The 19,488-nt window shown below is 28.6% G+C and overlaps 1 protein-coding gene across 11 annotated transcripts in view; it reads left to right on the forward strand.

The window, feature by feature from the left end:
- Asator (tau-tubulin kinase asator) overlaps positions 1 to 19,488 on the forward strand; it is a 492,107-nt gene that overhangs the window by 411,592 nt on the left and 61,027 nt on the right. For all 11 annotated transcript variants that reach the window (XM_075362723.1, XM_075362728.1, XM_075362719.1 and 8 more), the window contains exons 3-7: positions 8,227 to 8,374; positions 9,771 to 9,845; positions 14,905 to 15,044; positions 17,063 to 17,233; positions 18,504 to 18,689. In XM_075362723.1, the coding sequence (XP_075218838.1) occupies positions 8,227 to 8,374; positions 9,771 to 9,845; positions 14,905 to 15,044; positions 17,063 to 17,233; positions 18,504 to 18,689 (720 nt within the window). The remainder of the gene's footprint in view (positions 1 to 8,226; positions 8,375 to 9,770; positions 9,846 to 14,904; positions 15,045 to 17,062; positions 17,234 to 18,503; positions 18,690 to 19,488) is intronic.

The following is a 19,488-nucleotide window of genomic DNA, read 5'->3' on the forward strand; positions in this document are numbered from 1 at the left end:
AATAATATTTAAAAAGGAAATGATAAATTAGTATTTCTCTAAAATGCAAATTTAAAAAAAAGTTTTTTTTTTTTATTATTTATAACTTTGTTACATTGTTTCAATAATTAATTACATAAATGGACTTCATAATGATTTGGTGTTTTTTGATGTAATATTTATGTATAAATTGAAACTATTAAAGAATATATAACTCCCTTTCAGAATACAACAAATTTTTTTCTAAATTACCTTTCAGAGTAAATTAATGGCACCGTCTTCATTGTTGTTACTAATAACACTCTTATTATTAATTATGATTAACAACAACTTTATTGAAGAATGTACTGATAATTAGCTCTAAAAAGGTCATATAGATGAAAAACTTCCAATATTTTTAAAATGAATCTTGTAATATTTACAAATTTTCAAATATATGAAAATATATTACTAGCAAGTATGATTTTGTATCTGAAATTCATTACAGTCTTAATGATTTTTATTATGTTCATCTTAATAAAATGTTTCTTATGTGTAAAATTAATTGTGGAACTTAAAGAGTGCTTACTTTAATTAGATTTTTTTTTTGCAAACCATGAAGCTTAAGTGTTGAACATTTTTATAATTTTAATATTAATCAGTATGAGCAATATTACATATAATCATCATGAACAGGTCTTTTTTTATAGTTTTCAAGGTTTTTTTTTTTTTTTTTGCTTGTCTGTTGTGTGTATATATTTCAGATTTATTTATATTGTATATATGTCAGTAAAATACTATTTATTTTTAATAAATTTGTTAGCTGGTGATTTGTGAATATAAAAGTGATTGCATAATGTTATTTAGTTTTAGTAGCTGTAGAACAGAAACTTTTTAACTTTAACCTTGTCACGCTAAAAAGAATCAATCAAACTAACTCCTCTACTGTTTTTGTTATTAGTTGATTTAAATTAAATTCTTTTTAGAGTTAACTATACATTACAATTAGTAATATATGCACTTGTCAAACCTGCAATGCTGTTTTTTCATTTTAAAGATGTTATTTGCTTTATTTATTAATTACAGTTTCATCTTGCTATTGAAATATATTACTTATTTGGTATGACATAGGTAAAAGTCATTTCAGTTATACAAATTTCTGTCATATATTAGATTTAACAGTTTAGAATAAAACAGATAATTTTTTTGTCCTTTATTGAATTGATTGTATCCAAAATCATTGATTATGTAGTTTAAGACATTAGTGGAGTTGAAATTATAAATGAACTAATTTATGGCTATAATAACCTCTCATTAACAGATGTGCCAGTTGATACTAATGATAATTAGTCTCCATTGAAGAGATTGCAAATGCTAAAAAATAAAAAACATTACAGCAACAAAAAAAAAAAAATACAGTGTAGACTAAAACAACATGAAAAATTTCAAGTTAAAAAACATTTTAATGCAAAGCTCCTTAACTGGAGTTTGGAATTAGATGAACAGATTTTTCTGCAAATAGAGTCCTTGTATTTTATAAAAATTGAACAAAAAGTTTCTATACAGAAATATGTCATCTTTTTTTCAAAACATCTTGTACAAGCATTGTTTCTATTTCTCTTTAAACTTATGTAGAGCAGAACTCAAACCACTTTCATCACTACCATACATTTTCATAAGTTTAATTTAATGTTTACTAGTATTTTTCTGTAACATTCTATGACATCTAAACCTTATGATCGTAACTGAAAGGCTAAATAATGTAAAAAAAAAAATTATTTACATTATTAAATAATTATGATTAAAAGACTTTTTTGTTGTAATCATTCTGTCATTGTATTTTTTTGACAAACTGTTTTACTTTGTAATTTTTTAATGTTTTCACCAATACTGTTAATTTTGTTGCACTCATTTATATTTTTAAAAATAAACTTATTTTTACGTGTTTGTTGCATAGGTCACATTGTTCCATACGAAGTTGTTAGTTTATTTTTATTTGATTATTATTATTTTTATTGGTATTAAAATATGATTTATAAAGATAACTATTGTAATTCTATCATGTTATAGTGATAAAGTAAACTTATAAATCATTCTGTGGTTATTCGTGTGCAGTTTCTTCCTTTCAACAGAAAATATTATACTTTAATTACTGAAGGATATGTTTGATAAAATTTGAGACTAATTATTTAAAAATTTGGCCCAAATTCCAAAGAAAAATATGACATCAATAGAAAATTGTGTTGGCAGAAATTGTTTTAATGAATAGAAAATAAATCTGTCTGACCTAAAAATTTTCTTTGCTAGTAATACTTGTTTTGTTTAAAATAATATAAACTGAAATATGATTTTCTAGAATAAAATGGATGTTATTGTTTGTTATAGTATATCTAAATAATCAAAGAAGAATGGTGGTTTTTTTCACAAGATTTTCGATAATGCATACATTTCTTTCCATAGCACCTGTTTCTTTTACCTGTTGGATCTCCACTCTTTACAATTCTGAATATGTAATGGTTCTCCTCATACTTGCTTAAAAAAAAATTAGCACTGTCTATTTTATGGTCAGCTGTCTGATACCATTTCTGAAGATGTGGGTGGCATAAAGTGAAATATAATAGTATCAGGGAATTTAAGGTGGTGAATCAAATATAAATGGTAATTTTTTTTTTTTTTAATTTATTGATTAATAATATACACAATTCATACCTTCATCATTTCTCTATATAGTCTCCTGCATGATCTACACACTTTTTCCAGCGATTTGGAAGCTTGAATATTCCTTGTTTATAAAATGTTGTAGGACAAGTTGTCTATTAGTTGCGCATGTGATTCTCGATGTTTTCATTGTTTTTAAATTGTTCCCTCGAAGCATTTCTTTCAAGGGCACAAACAAAAAATAGTCACAGGGGGACAAAAGTGGACAATAGGAAGAGTGGTCAAGAGTTTCCCAGTGCATTTTTTCCAATTTATCCCTTTTCAAAATCACAGTGTGCAGTCTGACATTGTCATGAAGAAGGATGACATCTCTGATGGGCATACCCCCCCATCTTTTGTTTCAGTAGGCAGCTTTTTTTTTACTGTAGCAGTTGGCAGGTGGTTAGCCGCATTCACCATTTGTTGATTGTGGAGAAAAACAATGAGTAAAACTCCCCTTACTCAAAAAAAATTGTTGCAAGAACTTTTCTGGCTGACAGATGGGTTTTGGGCTTCACTGGGCAGTCCTCATCCTTTCATCCCCATTCCTTACTTGCTATTTTTGACTCTGGATTGTAATAATGGATCCATATCTCATCACATGTGATGATGCACCTCAAAAAATCATCCCCTTGCCAAAATTGATGCAGAAGTCTCGCAGATCTCCAACATGACCTGTTTTTGATTTTTGGTCAGCAACTTTAAAACCCGTTGATCACTAATTTTTCTAAAGCCAAGGTGATCAGAAATAATGGATTGAGCACTCCCATAGCTAAAACCCACTTCTGGTGGGATTTCTTCAACAGTGAACTGGCAATCACCTTTGATAAGCTCTTGAACGGCACGGATGTTATCAGCTGTGAGACTTGGCCTTGGGCGTCGATCATGACTTTCACTTTCTACACTTTTTCACCCACCTTTTAATTGTCTGGCCCATATATACCTTCGGTTCTAGGTATAGTGTCCCCAAACTTTACCTTTAAATGAGTTAAAATTTCCACGGGTTTAACACCTTCATTAGTTAAAATCTTTATGATTAGATGTTGGGCAACAGACAACGGAACCTCTTGCTCACTCATGGCTGTACTGATGACAGAACAAAATGGAGGAGCTAACAAAGCTGGTTTCCCCTCTCTCGCATAACACATTGAACATTAACCATTCTGCCATCCAGCTTGGAACTGCTTGCTGTGTAGAATAGCAAAATTACCATTTAAATTTGATTCACCCTTGTAATAGCCACACAATATTATCCAACAGTAACATAATTGTTAAATTTAATTTCTTAACAGTGGTGTAAGGGAATGTGATTGTTAATCATATCCAGAAGTGGTATGATTTATCTGTTTAGTATCTACCCAGTTAAATTAATTGACAATTCCAATTTTTACAGGGAACTAATAAATTGTATAAGTACATACAAGAGCGGGAAAGTTTCTAGTGAGGATCTGTTAAGTAATAAATTACTTATGGGTTGATGTACATTAAGTTTTTATTAATGAGTGTAAAACATTGCAATTGTATAAATAGAATGCTGTTGTACATAATAAAGGACTACCCTTGACCAATAGAATTATAGATCCATTGTCCTAATAATAATAATAATTACAATAGCTGTAAATTTTGGATGTGGTCTCTAAAACACAGGAAATGTGAATGTAACATTTTTATAAAATTGTTGGCATGTGCACTGCATATAAGAAAATTGTAACAATGCTTAATGCTGTAGTAATAAATATTGCGAAATCTGTGATTGAATGGTTATTTATTTACAATGCCAAGTTTTTTTTCATTGTATAACAAAAACATAAATACTTTTACACTGCATACCTCATTATTTCAAGAGACTTCAGATTAATGCAAACTAATGGTTGTACAAAATTACAAAAACACTTATTAAAGGAGTTTAATATTGATTAAACTAGTAATTTTTATTATTGATTATCATTAAAATTCTTTTCCTGTTGAAACTTTTTTAATTATCTGTATCTGTTTTCATATCTGTTCAGTCTATGCAGTAACCCTGATCAGAGATAGTTTGTTGTGAGGTATTCTGTTGTTTATTAAACATCATTCAGCCACGTTGTCAGAATTTCTTTTATGGTGTCGTTACACAAGGGTTAATAATTATATATTCAAACTTATTAGCCTATAACAAAGTATTATATTAGTATTCCCCATTTAAATATTTATTTTTTGATTGAAAAATAATATCAAACATTCCATAAAATATAATATCGTTAATATTAATTCTGTAATGGTAGAAATTAGAGGAGGTATCTGTCAAGAAGTGTGCGATAAGGATGCATCCTGTCCCCAGCATTCTTTAACATATACTAGGAGGTCATTTTCAAACGAGTAATTGGAAATGACAATGGTATCAAGATAAGGGCTCATATGTGCCCTTATACGACAATACATTGATGATGCTGTACTTATTTTTGATACACTATATGGGCTGCAGGATGGTACTTACAAGAGTGGCTAATATTAGCGCTTAATGCAGTGTGGAAATTAACCAGGAAGACAAAGTGAATGGTAATACATAAAAAAACACGATGCACCTGAGGCAGTCTATGAACAATTAAAGTTGAATGTTGAGCTCATCGAAAGAGCTACTAAATTCAAAAACATGGTTCTTGGCTACAAGAGGAAACAGATCAGTTCACTAAACTACGTTCAAGAATTGAAAGAGCCAGAAAGCTTTTTTGAATATGAGAAACCTACTGGCCTGCAAAGATTTTACCTTAAAATTATGCATGGTGAGCTGGGTCCTCATCTGCATGCCGGAGAGGAGAATAGAAGCTCTAGTGATGTACATATACAGATACATTTTGTAAATTTCATACCGGGATCATTTGCTAACATTGAGGTGTTGCAGAGGATGTCTAAGGAGACAGCTGTTCAATATCATTTGTCAAAGGAAGCTTTAATATTATGGTCACCTAAACAGAAATGGCAAGAAATACTCTGTTTTTCAGTTTACCTTATGTTGTAAAATAGATGGCAGAAGAGGTATTAGAAGAAGCAAATTGTCTTGGGAGTTGGATTTAAGAAGATAGTTCAATTGTTCACCAACAGATTTACTAGGGTAGCTATGGATAGGGTCGTGGTAGCCAAGTAGATCAACTAACTTTGGATGGAGATATAACAAAAATGAAAGAAGACTAAGAATGTAATATTACCTCAGTGATCTTTTTTAACTACATTACAGAGTCAAATGTATTATGTCGAAGAGAATGATGTGGTATTAAACATTTTAATTGAATTCACAATGTGAAAATTAGATTTTTGACTTTATTTTGTCTTAAGCATGTATATGTAATAAATGAATTAAATTCTACTTAATATCTGTTGATTTTAATTGATGAAAAGTTTTAATTATGTCACTAGTGATGTAATAGAATTAATTTGTTGTAGTATGTCTCTCAATAGTTTTTATTAACTTTCTGCTGTGTTCTTGCACACAGCTTCTTTCTGTGTTCATTTTGCAGCTGAATTAAGTTTTGCTACTATAACCATGTTATAAGTAATATGGCTAGAGTCTACTTTTGACATTGATTATTCACAAACCCTTAGTCTTGCAGAATTTAGACCCTTAGTCCCAGAACTGTATATGCAGTAGTTTTTGAGAAATTTGGGATGAAAATGAATAAATTTAAGTAAAAAACCCTGTTTTTTATGTTTGACATACAGTAACTTTGTTAAATGGGTAATTGACATCTTTGTACTTTTCAATTGTTTCCTTACATTTTATGTCGGTAACCTATTGTTATCTTCACATTTCTTGATGAAGGCAGTAGCATTGAGAAGGCAAGCAATCAGTTCAACATTTGTGTACTTTTTGCTTGTTACCTCAATTTTATCCATTCCCATTAAGAAATCAAGGGAATAAGGTCTATTGATCTAGGTGGCCAATCCCTCTATTTCTAACCCATTTGTCATTAAATTCTTCATCTAAAAATTGTTTTACTTCATTCATGAAATGTTTTGCGGCTCAATCAAGTTGAGAGTACATTTCAATTTATTTCACCAAGGAGAAATTTTCAAGCGCTGTAACTAAATCATTGTTTAAAAATTCCAGATAATCTCTCCTCTTGATATGTTCTAGTATGAAAAGGCCTAATAATTGGTTGATCATGCCCCATCAAACATTCACCAAAAATTGTTGCTAGAAATATGATTCAACTACTACATGTGGGTTTTCTTCAGACCACCGATGTGATTTTTGTGTGTTGTTAATGCCATTATGGCTAAAATTAGCTTCGTCCAAAAATAGTATAAGAGGAAGTAAGTGGTAACTATTGTTGATCCATTGACAAAACTGCAGTAGTCTGGCATGATCACCAAGATGAAAGTGTTAAACTTTCTGAACATGTAAGGATACACTCACATGAAAATGTTGAATTTCATGTAAATATGGATTCAACATTCCACATTTGTGGATTAATGAGTAATGTAGAAATTCTTCGTGTGCTCATTGTACTCAATGAGCACAATGGATCACCATGTACCAGTTGATATTCAGAGGAAAATGAGCACTGGCAAGTGTACCATTCTCGCAAAGATAATTAAATATTTTACAGTTCGGAACTACTTGTATTAATAAAATCTGCTGTTCTTAATTTTTTCAAATTCATAACATCTTTCTGTTATTTTATTTTTAATAATAAATATTTTGTTTCTTTTTTATGAACTTTATAGATCAATTTTTTCAGAATTAAATTCTCTACATGTTTTGATGATGAAATTTATGCATTTATTAGTCACTTAGCAAAGTTTTTGTACTTCAAACCTAAAAAAATGTGTTTTTGTCACTGGTCTTATCTGTTTTATGTTGGATGTCATGAAAATTGTCCGAGATGCAGTTCTGGGACTTATTTTGATTCTTCAGGTTAAAAAATATAAGAAACTATGAAGTGTATCCCTTATAAATATAAGCCTTAAAATTTCACTCTGGCCTTATTTTACCAGGACACTGAAATCTGGGTGAAATATTTTGCTAGCTGGTACCCGATAACAAAGTGTCTAGATATGTTTGTGTGAATTTTTTTCCTTATTTTAAGCTCTAGAATCAGTTCCCAAATTATTTCCCTTTCCTCCTGAATTCCTGTGTATGTATATATATATGAGCCTTTTCAAGATTTAATTTCCCATTCTGTTTTGAAAATAAACTCATTGCCATACTATAAAGTATGTGGTCAGTAACCACCAGCAGTCGACAGTCTAATTTCACATCCATGTGGAACACTTTCGTTATGTTCAGTGTTGGTAAAGCAGAGATTGAAGAATATGTCCTGGACAACTGAAACCTGTCCTTGGAACAAACTATGCATGTTTCATGTTATTTTATTTGAAAAGAAATAAATTCCTCTTTTCACCAGTTTTATAATGTTGCTACAGAATTTATGTTTTATTTTAGTAATCTGACAGTTTGTAATTATTTCCTCAGACAACCATTTCAGAATAAGAAAAATCTGATTAAAGTTCAGCAGATTAGCAAATTATTTTAATTTGCAGGATTATTCATGTTTTCATGAAGTTATTTTTTAAATTGTTTTATTTTTTTAGGTAAGGAAGATTGGTGGTGGTGGCTTTGGAGAGATATATGAAGGACTTGATCTAGTTACTAAAGAACAGGTTGCACTGAAAGTTGAATCTGCACGGCAACCAAAACAAGTATTAAAAATGGAAGTTGCCGTACTAAAAAAATTGCAAGGTATCGTATAAATTTTTGGTTACTAGTAAAAATAACTACTTGCTTTAACAAAATTACTTGGGTATAAAAAGAAATATCTATTTTCTTCAGAAAATTGCTTTATTATTCAATTATAATTAAGTCCTGAACTATAGATATAGGTGACATAATTTTGGAATTTTTCATCAGATTGGAACTTTCTTGAAAGTGGGAAGAAATAGGTTTCAGGTTTCAAAAACACCCATTAGAAACTTGTTTGTTGAGTTCATGTATGTTAGTATATATACATGTGACCCAACCGGGTTGGTGTCTAGTAGTGAACGCGTCTTCCAAAATCACCTGATTTGGAAGTCAAGAGTTCCAGCAGTCAAGTCCTAGTAAAGGCAGTTACTTCTATTCAGATTTGAATACTAGATCATGGATACCGGTGTTCTTTGGTGGTTGGGTTTCAATTAACCACACATCTCAGAAATGATTGAACTGAGACCGTACAAGACTATACTTAATTTACACTCATACGTATCATCCTCATTCATGCCCTGAAGTAATACTTGAATGGTGATTCCCAGAGGCTAAACAGGAAAAAGAAAAGTTTCTATACATGTGTGAGAATATATTTCTGTTTCTTAGAAGTACAGCAGTTCTTTTATACTGATTTTGACATTTTTTTGTCAAAAATTATTATCGTAAAATGTTGATTCTGTCTGTGTAAAGTTCCTCTGACATTTCTAAAATGACAGTCTGATTGATCGCATATTTCTTCAAACAGATAGAAATGATTTTTTTAGTGTGTGCATATTTCATTATAATTATATTAGTGAGCAAATAATAATTATTTGGTTTTAAGTTGTAATATATTACATGGGTGTAAGAGCAGATATCTAAATTTTTAAAGAGCTTATGATATCATGTTGCACGCTTGTAATTAATGGACACAGAAAGTATATTTTTTTTATGTTTTAGTCAACTTCTTTCTGCTGTAGTCATTAAGTTTACTTTAGTAGATATTTACAACCAATATTGATGGTTGGTTCTGTACTGATCCACATTACACGCCCTTCATAATTTTTTTAATATTCACCTAAATGACAGAAGGTGATTAGCAAATAGCGATAAGTACCTGAACTGCAAGCATTTAATGGTGAGAATTCATGGCAATAAGGCATTTAACAATTACTGGGTGTGTAAAGAGCTAAACTAATATACCATAACCTTCATAAACAATTTCCTAACTCCAAAATCCATTTATTGTTTTGACAATTGTGATTTAAGTTAATAAATTGCTTACACGATATTACATATATTTTTAAATTATATATATAAACTACAAAAAGTTATATATATACATGTGTGTGCTTAAATTTTTGTAGTTTATTTATATTTTTATTAATTTTTATAATTATGTACTGTTTTGTAGGAAGAGAACATGTATGCAGATTTATTGGTTGTGGCCGAAATGACAGGTTCAATTATGTTGTTATGCAGCTTCAAGGTATTATCAAAATAAGTTTTTTATCAGTTTATTTCATTTTTTGATAGATTTTTGTAATATTATTTTTAGTTTTTGCATTGTGATTAGTTTGATTTTTTGCTGTTATTAGCGTGCCTTTTTTTCAAGTTGTAATTTATTGCATTAAATAATTATTTTCTTGATAGCTTATTATAATTTTTTATTGGTAAAATATAGAAGGTCTGTTCAAATTGTACGAGTTGATTTTTTTATACCTTTCTGTAAATTCTATTCTTGTTTTATGAATGGAGATATCAAAAATAAGCTAATATTTATTTGATTCCTAAATCAAATAAGCCCTCTATTTTGTTTGATTTAGAAATTAATCGGTTCATTTGACTAGTATAAAAATCATTTGTCCTAATATTTTTGTTACTTATAGCTGAGATTTGGAAGTTTTCATCAACTGTATGTAAATGATCTTATCCCCTGAAAATTTTGTATTGTGATCAAGAAAATTGGTTTCGTCTTATTTTAAGAATTACAGTTTTATTATGTGTATGTAGTTGTATATTATTTTACTGAAATTAATCTTTTTAAGTTTCATATTATTTCTCTGTACTGTTAAATTATATTTTTAATTTTATTAATATAAATCACCTAGTACAGAATATTGAGATAAGAAATATCTTTCCTTAATTTTATCATGAAAGTACTTTCCCGGGATCTTATTAAACTGCATATTAATATGCAGTTGGAGTAATATTAATTAATTAATATGCAATTAAATACTTAATCATGATTGAGGACGTAGGATCCCACAAAAGTACTCTTATGATAAAATTAAGGTAAAATATGTCTTATCTTAATATTCTGTACTAGGTTGTTTATATTAATAGAATTTTATATTTTATTATTCATATTATATATATATATATATACATAGACATTTTTTATTTATTTAATGGAACTTCCTTAAACATTCGGTATAAATTGAATAAAATGAATAACATAAGGTGTCTAATGTTCCTTTGGTTTGAAATTAGAGCGAATGCAGGTGACAGGTCATTTATAAATTATATTTGTTGAACTTTGCAATGTTCATGTTAGGTTAGCAGCATTTGTTACGTCAGTGTGGACTGATGGTATCATCTTTCTTATTAGTAATTTTATGACTTCATTAACAGAATCTGTTTTTGTGTTGATTATTGTCATTACAATTATGAACATAAAGGTAAGCAATTAATTTTAAGTTTATTATCCATCAGTTGTCAATATTATCACTTATGCTATACCTCTTGATGTCTATGGAGCAGCAACTGTTGACCTGTCTGGTAAACTTCAGCAGGTATAAAACATGTCATACTCTTATTCCATTCATTCCTGATTCCAACACTCAAATACTGTATCTAATAAATTAAAGATATGCAGGTAGTCCATAGTTTTTATTGTAAGCCGTACTTAAAATGTAAATTGCATTATGAAATCATTTTTTTTTAAATTTAGTCTTATGCTCTTTTTTTCACATATCATTTCATCACTCTCTTGTTTAAAATGTGTATGTAGCATCTCCAAAGTTGTAATATTAAAATGAAGTAAAAGTTTATTTTATTGTCTAATTAGAAAAGTGATGCAATTTAAAAAAAAAATATTTTATATCTAAGCTAAATATGTTTAATGTTATGTCAAATGCTAATTTTCATGTTAGACCAACTCTCAATCATATTTTTTTATATATTTCTTTTTTATCTACTCTCTGGTAAAAATAGTGTAATCATTTTAAAACAAAGTGCTACATATATGATTTACTAACTTTTTGCCATGTAAATTTACCAATTACATCAACCTTTGATTATTTTTACGAAAATGGCTGTTAAGCCTAATAGTGTACTTGTTTTACATTAAGATAATCATGCATTGAGATGGAGATTAAACAATTAAGAAAGGTGTTATTTTAATTATAAACATTTATTTTTATTTTTGTGCCCCTGTATATATATATATATATATATATATATATAATTATTAAACATGTTCATGTTTTCATCAGTAATACTTGCAAAAATAATCCATAATATACCAATCAACTCCAAGCTTAATGTAAACTTGTAAATTTACATAAAAAGCGCTTCTTGAATCTTCCATGGATTCATCTTCAATTATTAGAATAATATCTTGGATAATGTATTGTCGTATATTAAAATTGGTAATTGTCATGATCAACTATCATTTAGTTGATTTAGACTACGACAGCAGTTTAAATTAAGTTATAACATATGATGAAGTCAATGCATTTCCTAAGATAATTGATTATATATAGATTCAAAAAGTGCTTTTTATGTAAATTGGTAAGTTTGTGTTCAGCTTACTGATTTTAACACCACTGAATTTGTGTATTCATTAGTGGTTTCTGTTATTTTATTTTCCAAAATTATATATTTTTATTTAATTTTACGTAAAAAGTTAGATAAAATCCGTCATTGTAACAAAGTAGTTTTTTTTTATGTATTAAAAGATTTATTTTTAATCCTTTATAGTATGAAATACTTAAATTTAATCGCATTTTAAAAAATTTATTGCTGTTTTACATATTAACAGTAATTCTTTATTTCTTGTCAACAAGAAATAAATATCTAATAAAAATATGTGCAGCTGATTTTATAATTAATTTTAAAACAAGTCAATAATTATTTTCACTTTAACAAAAAAGTTTTTTTTTAAATAGCCTACTTAAATTTGAGACATCACACTGTTTTCTATTCTGATAAATTGGTCATAAACATTAACATTCAAAACAGTATCCAGGGTCCACAAGGTAGAAAAATATCTAATACCAACTAGATCTGTATCTATAATTTTTTTTTTTAAGGGGGTTAGTTTAGTGGGCAGCGTGCGTGTAGCTGTGCACATTGCATGCGAGAGAGATTGACTGATAGGATGGTTGGAACAGTTAGACTGTCATTCCTTTACGAAAACATCTCATATAGCTCTGTATACTTGCATAGTATGCAGTACATTGTCAGAGTTGTTCAGGATAGTTAATAGTGTGGTAAGCCGGCTGTCAGCCTATGTGTACAGCAATATGCCGCCCACTATAATAGTAATTATTATGCAGTTAGTTGCATCCTCAAGTGAGATATTTCTTTATTGTACAAGGTTTCAGTAACTGTTACATAGGTTATAAAGGTTCAAAAATTTAACAAGTATACAATACTAATAAAGTAATAAGTATACAATTTATAATTGTATACTTATAAAAATAATTCTGGGATTGTTGCTGATTTTCATTGGTTTTTATATAGTATTAGCTTTTTTGTTTGTAAATGATGCTGATAAAGTAGCTTTTGTCAATGTAAACTAATGACTACTAAGTAACTAAATAAAATGTATGAGTGTATATCTGTGAGTGCAGTTTGCGTACTTTGGGTTGTGTACACACACACACACACACACACACATACATATATATATATATATATATACTGTATTTGGTTATAAAGGGATGATTTTCATTTTCATTCTGTTATTTCTTTTATGTCCATGAATTTGCATTACAATCTTTTATAAATAATAATGCCTTTTTTAAATATAATATTTGTCTGCACATTTTACCTGTAAATCATACAACAGTATATTACATTAAACATTAGGTTAAACAATGCATTATATACTGTATCCATAAAATTATACTATATAATTCAACAAACAATACTGTTTATTTTAACGGGATCTCACCAGTGCTTTTGTACTTGAAATTTATCTTCTATTTGATTTGTTCCGCCTTATTCTAGTTTTTGTTAATCTTCAAATAAGGAAAAACAGATTAAACTAGTAAGAAAACTTGTTGGGTTTCTTTGCACCAATAAATATCCTTGAGAATTAATTATTATTGTAATTACATGAGATCTTTGAACAGACCTTTTTGTCTTGAAGTTTCCTCTCAGTTTGTTGCCTTATGAAATATGACACTTGGATCAAGTTTCCTTTTCCCAAGTGTCTGGATATCTTTGATTAAATAATTGCTGTAATATTTGGGTATTGAGTGGGGTTTATTGCTGTATTTAAACATTTATTGAAAAAAAGATTTTTTTTGACATGTCTGGACATTAAAATTACCTAGTCATGTCATGAGAATGAAATCCTACTAAACTAAGCTTAGACTAATGCACTACTGTTTCTTCCTGCATGAATTTTATTATCTTATTTTTGTGTAAATAACGTGTAATTCTCCTGGCATATAGTGATAAAAGTTTTTGTTGCTATACTTAATTCATATTATTTTACTTTAAAATATTATTCCCCAGTGTGTTCTCTTAATTGGTTAAGGTGTACTTGAATTTGTTGATTGGAGAAACAGCTGGAAATCCTGGTGTTATTTTGTATGGAATTATATTAAAAGATGTTTTAATAGAAAATTATGGTAGGAAAGTATTATGATATGACTGTTGTATTTTGATTTGATCATGGTATGTATGATTGCATTGATTGATGTTTTATAATCCAGTAGTTTTTTGTTAGTTCATTTTTTCTTTAAATTATTCACTGATACTGAAGAGCCTTTAATATGGATAAAAGTTTCATTTTGGCTTTATGAATCAATCTTTCTGTGGAATATTTTTACTAGTTCTGATGTTTACTTCTTGAATAGGTTAATAATTCTGTTTTAAATTGAATCTATTCCCACAACTATTTAAAAAATTTATTTTTTAAATCAGGCGATCACATTAAATGTAATCTCCTCATGTTGCAGTATTATTCAAATTAACATTATTTCTCCTTAAGTTAAATCGTATACCTTGTATTGAATTATGTTAATATGATATATATATGCTTTGCTTAATGTTTGATGTTCATAAATTGATGTTATTCAAAGCTTGTGCTTTTCTGATTATTGTGAACTAGCATTTACCACTATTAATTTTTGTCCTATTTTTTTAATTGATTAGTCAAAAATAAATCTTAGAGTTGGGTGCTGTTTGGTTCCAGAGCGATAGGATAGAATTAAAAAATGAAAATTTATAACGTTCTGTACATTTCTGTTATGTGTATTTTGTTTGAAATCATATCTGTTAATAATTGTCATACTTTGATATTTTGACAGGTAAGAATTTGGCTGAATTAAGGAGAGCTCAGCCGAGAGGAGCTTTTACTTTATCAACTACTCTCCGTTTAGGTCATCAGATTTTACGTGCTATTGGTAGTATTCATCAAGTTGGATTTTTGCATAGAGATATTAAACCAGTAAGGATGTACTGTTACTTATGCTTGTAGTAAATTAGATTTTAATTGGTAGCAAATGTATAGATGCATGTTGTTACTGTAAATTAAAATTTTTATAACTTCAGTAGTAATATATTTTAGTTTTTAGTGGCCTGTAATATCTGTTGGTACCTGATCAGTGCCATGCTTTGGCATATAACATTAGACATAATCTGAAAATAATAGTTTCCTGTATGAAATTTAATTCAGTTTTAGTTTTTACTTCATTAAAGTTTTTACATTTTTTTATTTTTTTTTAGCCAAATGTATTTTATTAAGTAAACAATTTTTTAATTGTTCAGTTTTCATTTAAAATGGCCTGTTTTGATGCGGGTATATGTCGGGTACATCTCCATAATTTTAGGGGTGTTACACTGCCCCTAAATGCTATCAACTAAACTATAATTTATTCTTAATGTTATTTTTAGTTTATTATTTAGACTGAGAAGTTGATAAAGATAGTCTGTAGATACATACAGTATCATCACTATTGGTTAACCTAAAAGGAAGAGTCTATCACTGTATGTGTTAATGTTTCCTTTATTTTTCGAACAGTTCTGTGATACCTTGTACTGCAGATGATTACCGTATTTTATCATTATTTTTGCTGAAGTGGCAGTGAGAATTTAATTGCTAAGAACCAGAATACAGAAATCAGGGTTTCTAAAAATGATTATAAAATTATTTCAATTCTTTTATTTTTTCCAATAAAAATGAGATCAGATAATAATAAATGCATTGTAGCTCTATACATGTGCATAATATATAAAAATGAGAATTAGAAGCAAGGATTTGTTGTATAATTTCTAAAAACATGGATGTTTGAGTTAGGTTTAATGTTTGGCCTTCAACCATTAGATGAACTCCACCGATAGTTCTTTCTTCTACTTGAGTGTCAGGGGCCACGTGCCTCCATACTTAAACTCTTAACCTTATTGCAGTAAGAGCCTTAACATTTATTGTACATATGATTTATACTGCAATCTTTTAGCAGCAGCTTTTTTTTTAATTTTAAATAATTTGTTTTTCTTTAAACATGCTATAATACAACTCTGAGCCCAATTGCTGTTTCACTCATTCTCAAGCATATCACTACTAGGAGAATACGGTTATTAAAACAAAATTGAACAACGAGTAATAATAATAATTCAGGGTTTAAGTAACAACACTTCAGATTGTTCATTTTTCAGTAACTCTACTTTTAATTTGATATTTTACTGCCTTTTATTGTTACTATGTTTAAAAATATGTTAAAATTATTTGTTTTTGTTTTTTTTGTTTTATAATAAAACTTTGAAGTAGTACACAATTAAAATTGTTTTGTTTAAGGGAGATTTTAGTATTTTTAGTTTAAAGAGAACTGGAAATATTTATTCATTGTTTTCAAACTGGTTACTAGGAATTTTACTTCAGTTAAATGAATACTGTAAGAAAATTTGTTGAAATAGTCTTTTGTCTACTGGTATCGTGATTTCTGATAAATATATATTTCTTCCTATATGAAAGTCTTATTTTTTAATTCTATATTCAACTGTTATTATTAGACACTCAATGCCTGCAACATGCACTTATTTAATTAAAGGGAAAGTGCAAATTTTATGATTATTGGATGTTGTTAATTAAATGTAGCTTTTTTACTTTATCTCTTTTGGGAGGCATTCCTGGTGTTACTGACAGTCGTCAGAAATTCTTGTAACAATCTTTTCTTGTACTCAGAAAGCTGTTGGCAGATTTTAGATTTAGATTTTTTTTGAAATTTTTTGTTGCATCATAGTTGTAAAGATTTATTTTTAAATATATCAGTATTTTAAAATTTGTAATTATGTTATACAACTGTAGCATTTGATTCACCGAAGTTTGATTTGTTTTATATTTAATTGTTGAGAATTTGCTAGGGTTATGCAACTGCTATAAGAGTAAAATATATTCTAATCCTCTTGCTATTTGGTAACTTTTATTTTAATCTGTTAATGTTGATATTTTTGTTCATTTCTTTACAGTCAAATTTTTCTGTTGGCCGCTTGCCTTCAAATTGCCGCAAAGTTTATATGCTAGATTTTGGTTTAGCACGGCAGTACACCACAGCAACAGGAGAAGTTAGGCCTCCTAGAGCTGCAGCCGGCTTTAGAGGGACTGTACGTTATGCCTCTATCAATGCACACAAAAATAAGGTAAAATTTCTTAAAAACATTACTTAATATATTTAACCATTACTTATTTTATTTAAAAACATGTAGTTAGTTTTTGTGTTTTGAAAAATTAATGAAAAAAGTAACTTAGTGGACAAACAGTAATCAAATCATTTTCCATTATCACCAGTCTACCCTGATTTCCTTGAAAGTTATCCATCACTGTTTATAATGTTGCCCATAACTGTTAGAAATTTAGAAATAGCTAGTTGATAACCCATGCTAATTGGCTTACAAATTTAGTAAACAATAAGTGCTGTTCACGTATATGTTGTCCCTACACCTACTAATAAAAAGTTTCACAGCTCATGACATCATCAACATTAGGTAGAGCATATAAGATAAAATATAATTAAAGCCAGTAAAGAACCTCTGATTTTTCTTTAAAAAAATTTTACATGTGTGTGTGTGTTCATGCTCATACAGCCACTAGTAATTTACTTGGTGTCCACCTGATACTGGTTTAAACTTAGAAGTGAACCGTCAGTAAAAATTTAAGTCATTAAATGGCTGAATTAGAATCCCCCATTTAATATTTTGTGAAAAAATATTTTTACAAATGCAATTAAAACTTCTACAAACTTAATTTTTAAGCAGCTTTTTGTGAAATTTATTACAGCAAATAAATCCAATAAAATTACTATTTTTCATCAAGAAAACATGTTAATTGAACACTTTGATGAAAATAATTAAAATTATGGTTATTTTAAAACATTTAGAGAAAGTACCAAAAAAATAATTAATTTTAATTATGACCTAACATTAACATGACTTTGTGTTAGTCAATTGATTTGTAGTAGTAAATTCTTTTATTTATTATTTAAGTCCTAAAATGATACAAAATCTCAATACATTATTAAGAACACTCATTGTATAGATTGAATAACTGTGTTATACATTTCAATTGAAAAGTTGTATAGTTTGTAAGTCATAAAAATAATGTTTATGTTATTGTTTGCCTTTTAGTTATGATTTATGATCTTTTCAGTATTAACATTTAATATACATATATTAATGGGCTTAAGTGTCACTATATATCTTATAAATTCAACCAAAAATATTTTGTCTGTTGCTCTTTAAAACTAGTATTTCAAAGTATGAACTAGGAATAACATTATACAGTGTTCATCATACATTGTGCATTGACATTATATAGGAATGTGTGGTTGTAGGATTATGTTCACAGTTTGTGTTTTATTATAAATATTTAAATATGTAATAAACATGCTTATGTTGTTCTTTTTTTCTCTAGGAAATGGGAAGACATGATGACCTGTGGTCTTTATTTTATATGTTAGTAGAATTTGTTAATGGTCAGTTACCGTGGAGAAAAATAAAAGACAAAGAACAAGTAGGGCTTATGAAAGAAAAGTATGATCATAGAGCACTGCTTAAACATTTACCATCCGATCTCCGCCTTTTTTTAGAACATATACAAGTAAGTGATTCTTTTTTTGCAAATAATTTAGAATTAGTAGTACTGACTTTCTGTGCTGAGACTATTTTTTAATATATATTTAATGAGCATTACAGTACATATTTTATTGCCCAAAATTACCTTAAACATTTAAAAGTTACTTGCACATGATAATTAGGTAGCATAGGGTTTCAAAATTTCAGAACTGTAGTGAAAGATCATCAAATAAATTACTCATACCATTAATCATACATAACATTAATCATACAAATACACTTTGGCTCATGGAGATGTATATATTTGTTTATGTATTAGTATTAATAAACTTGCATGACACATAAATTTAAACTAGTTACGAGGGATGATCAGAAAGTAAGTTACTCCCCCTCTATGAAACAAACACATATTTATAAGACAATTTTTTTTTTTATTAAATAAAAAAGTACTTATTTTTATTTGTTTTTCGACATAATCACCAAGTTTTTCTAAATACTTTTCATACCTTGTGAAAAGTTTTTCAATTCCACTCATAAAAATTTTGTTCAATTTCCTTCAGCCATTTAAGGACTGCTTCCTTCAGTTCTTTATCATCATTAGTAAAACGCTCCCCTCCCAGGTCTTGGTTGAGAAGACCAAACAGATGGTAGTCGCAGGGTGCTAGGTCAGGGCTGTAAGGTGAATGAGACCACACGTCTCACTTGAATTTTTGCAGTAACTCCTTTATCACATGAGCTGAATGAGGAGTAGTATTGTGAAGAAAAACAACCCCAACCCAAAAAGAACAACTCCCTCAGAATCGAAAAAGATTGTCAGCATAACC

Source organism: Lycorma delicatula, chromosome 4 (genome assembly GCF_047948215.1).
Source record: "Lycorma delicatula isolate Av1 chromosome 4, ASM4794821v1, whole genome shotgun sequence".
Lineage (NCBI taxonomy): Eukaryota > Metazoa > Arthropoda > Insecta > Hemiptera > Fulgoridae > Lycorma > Lycorma delicatula.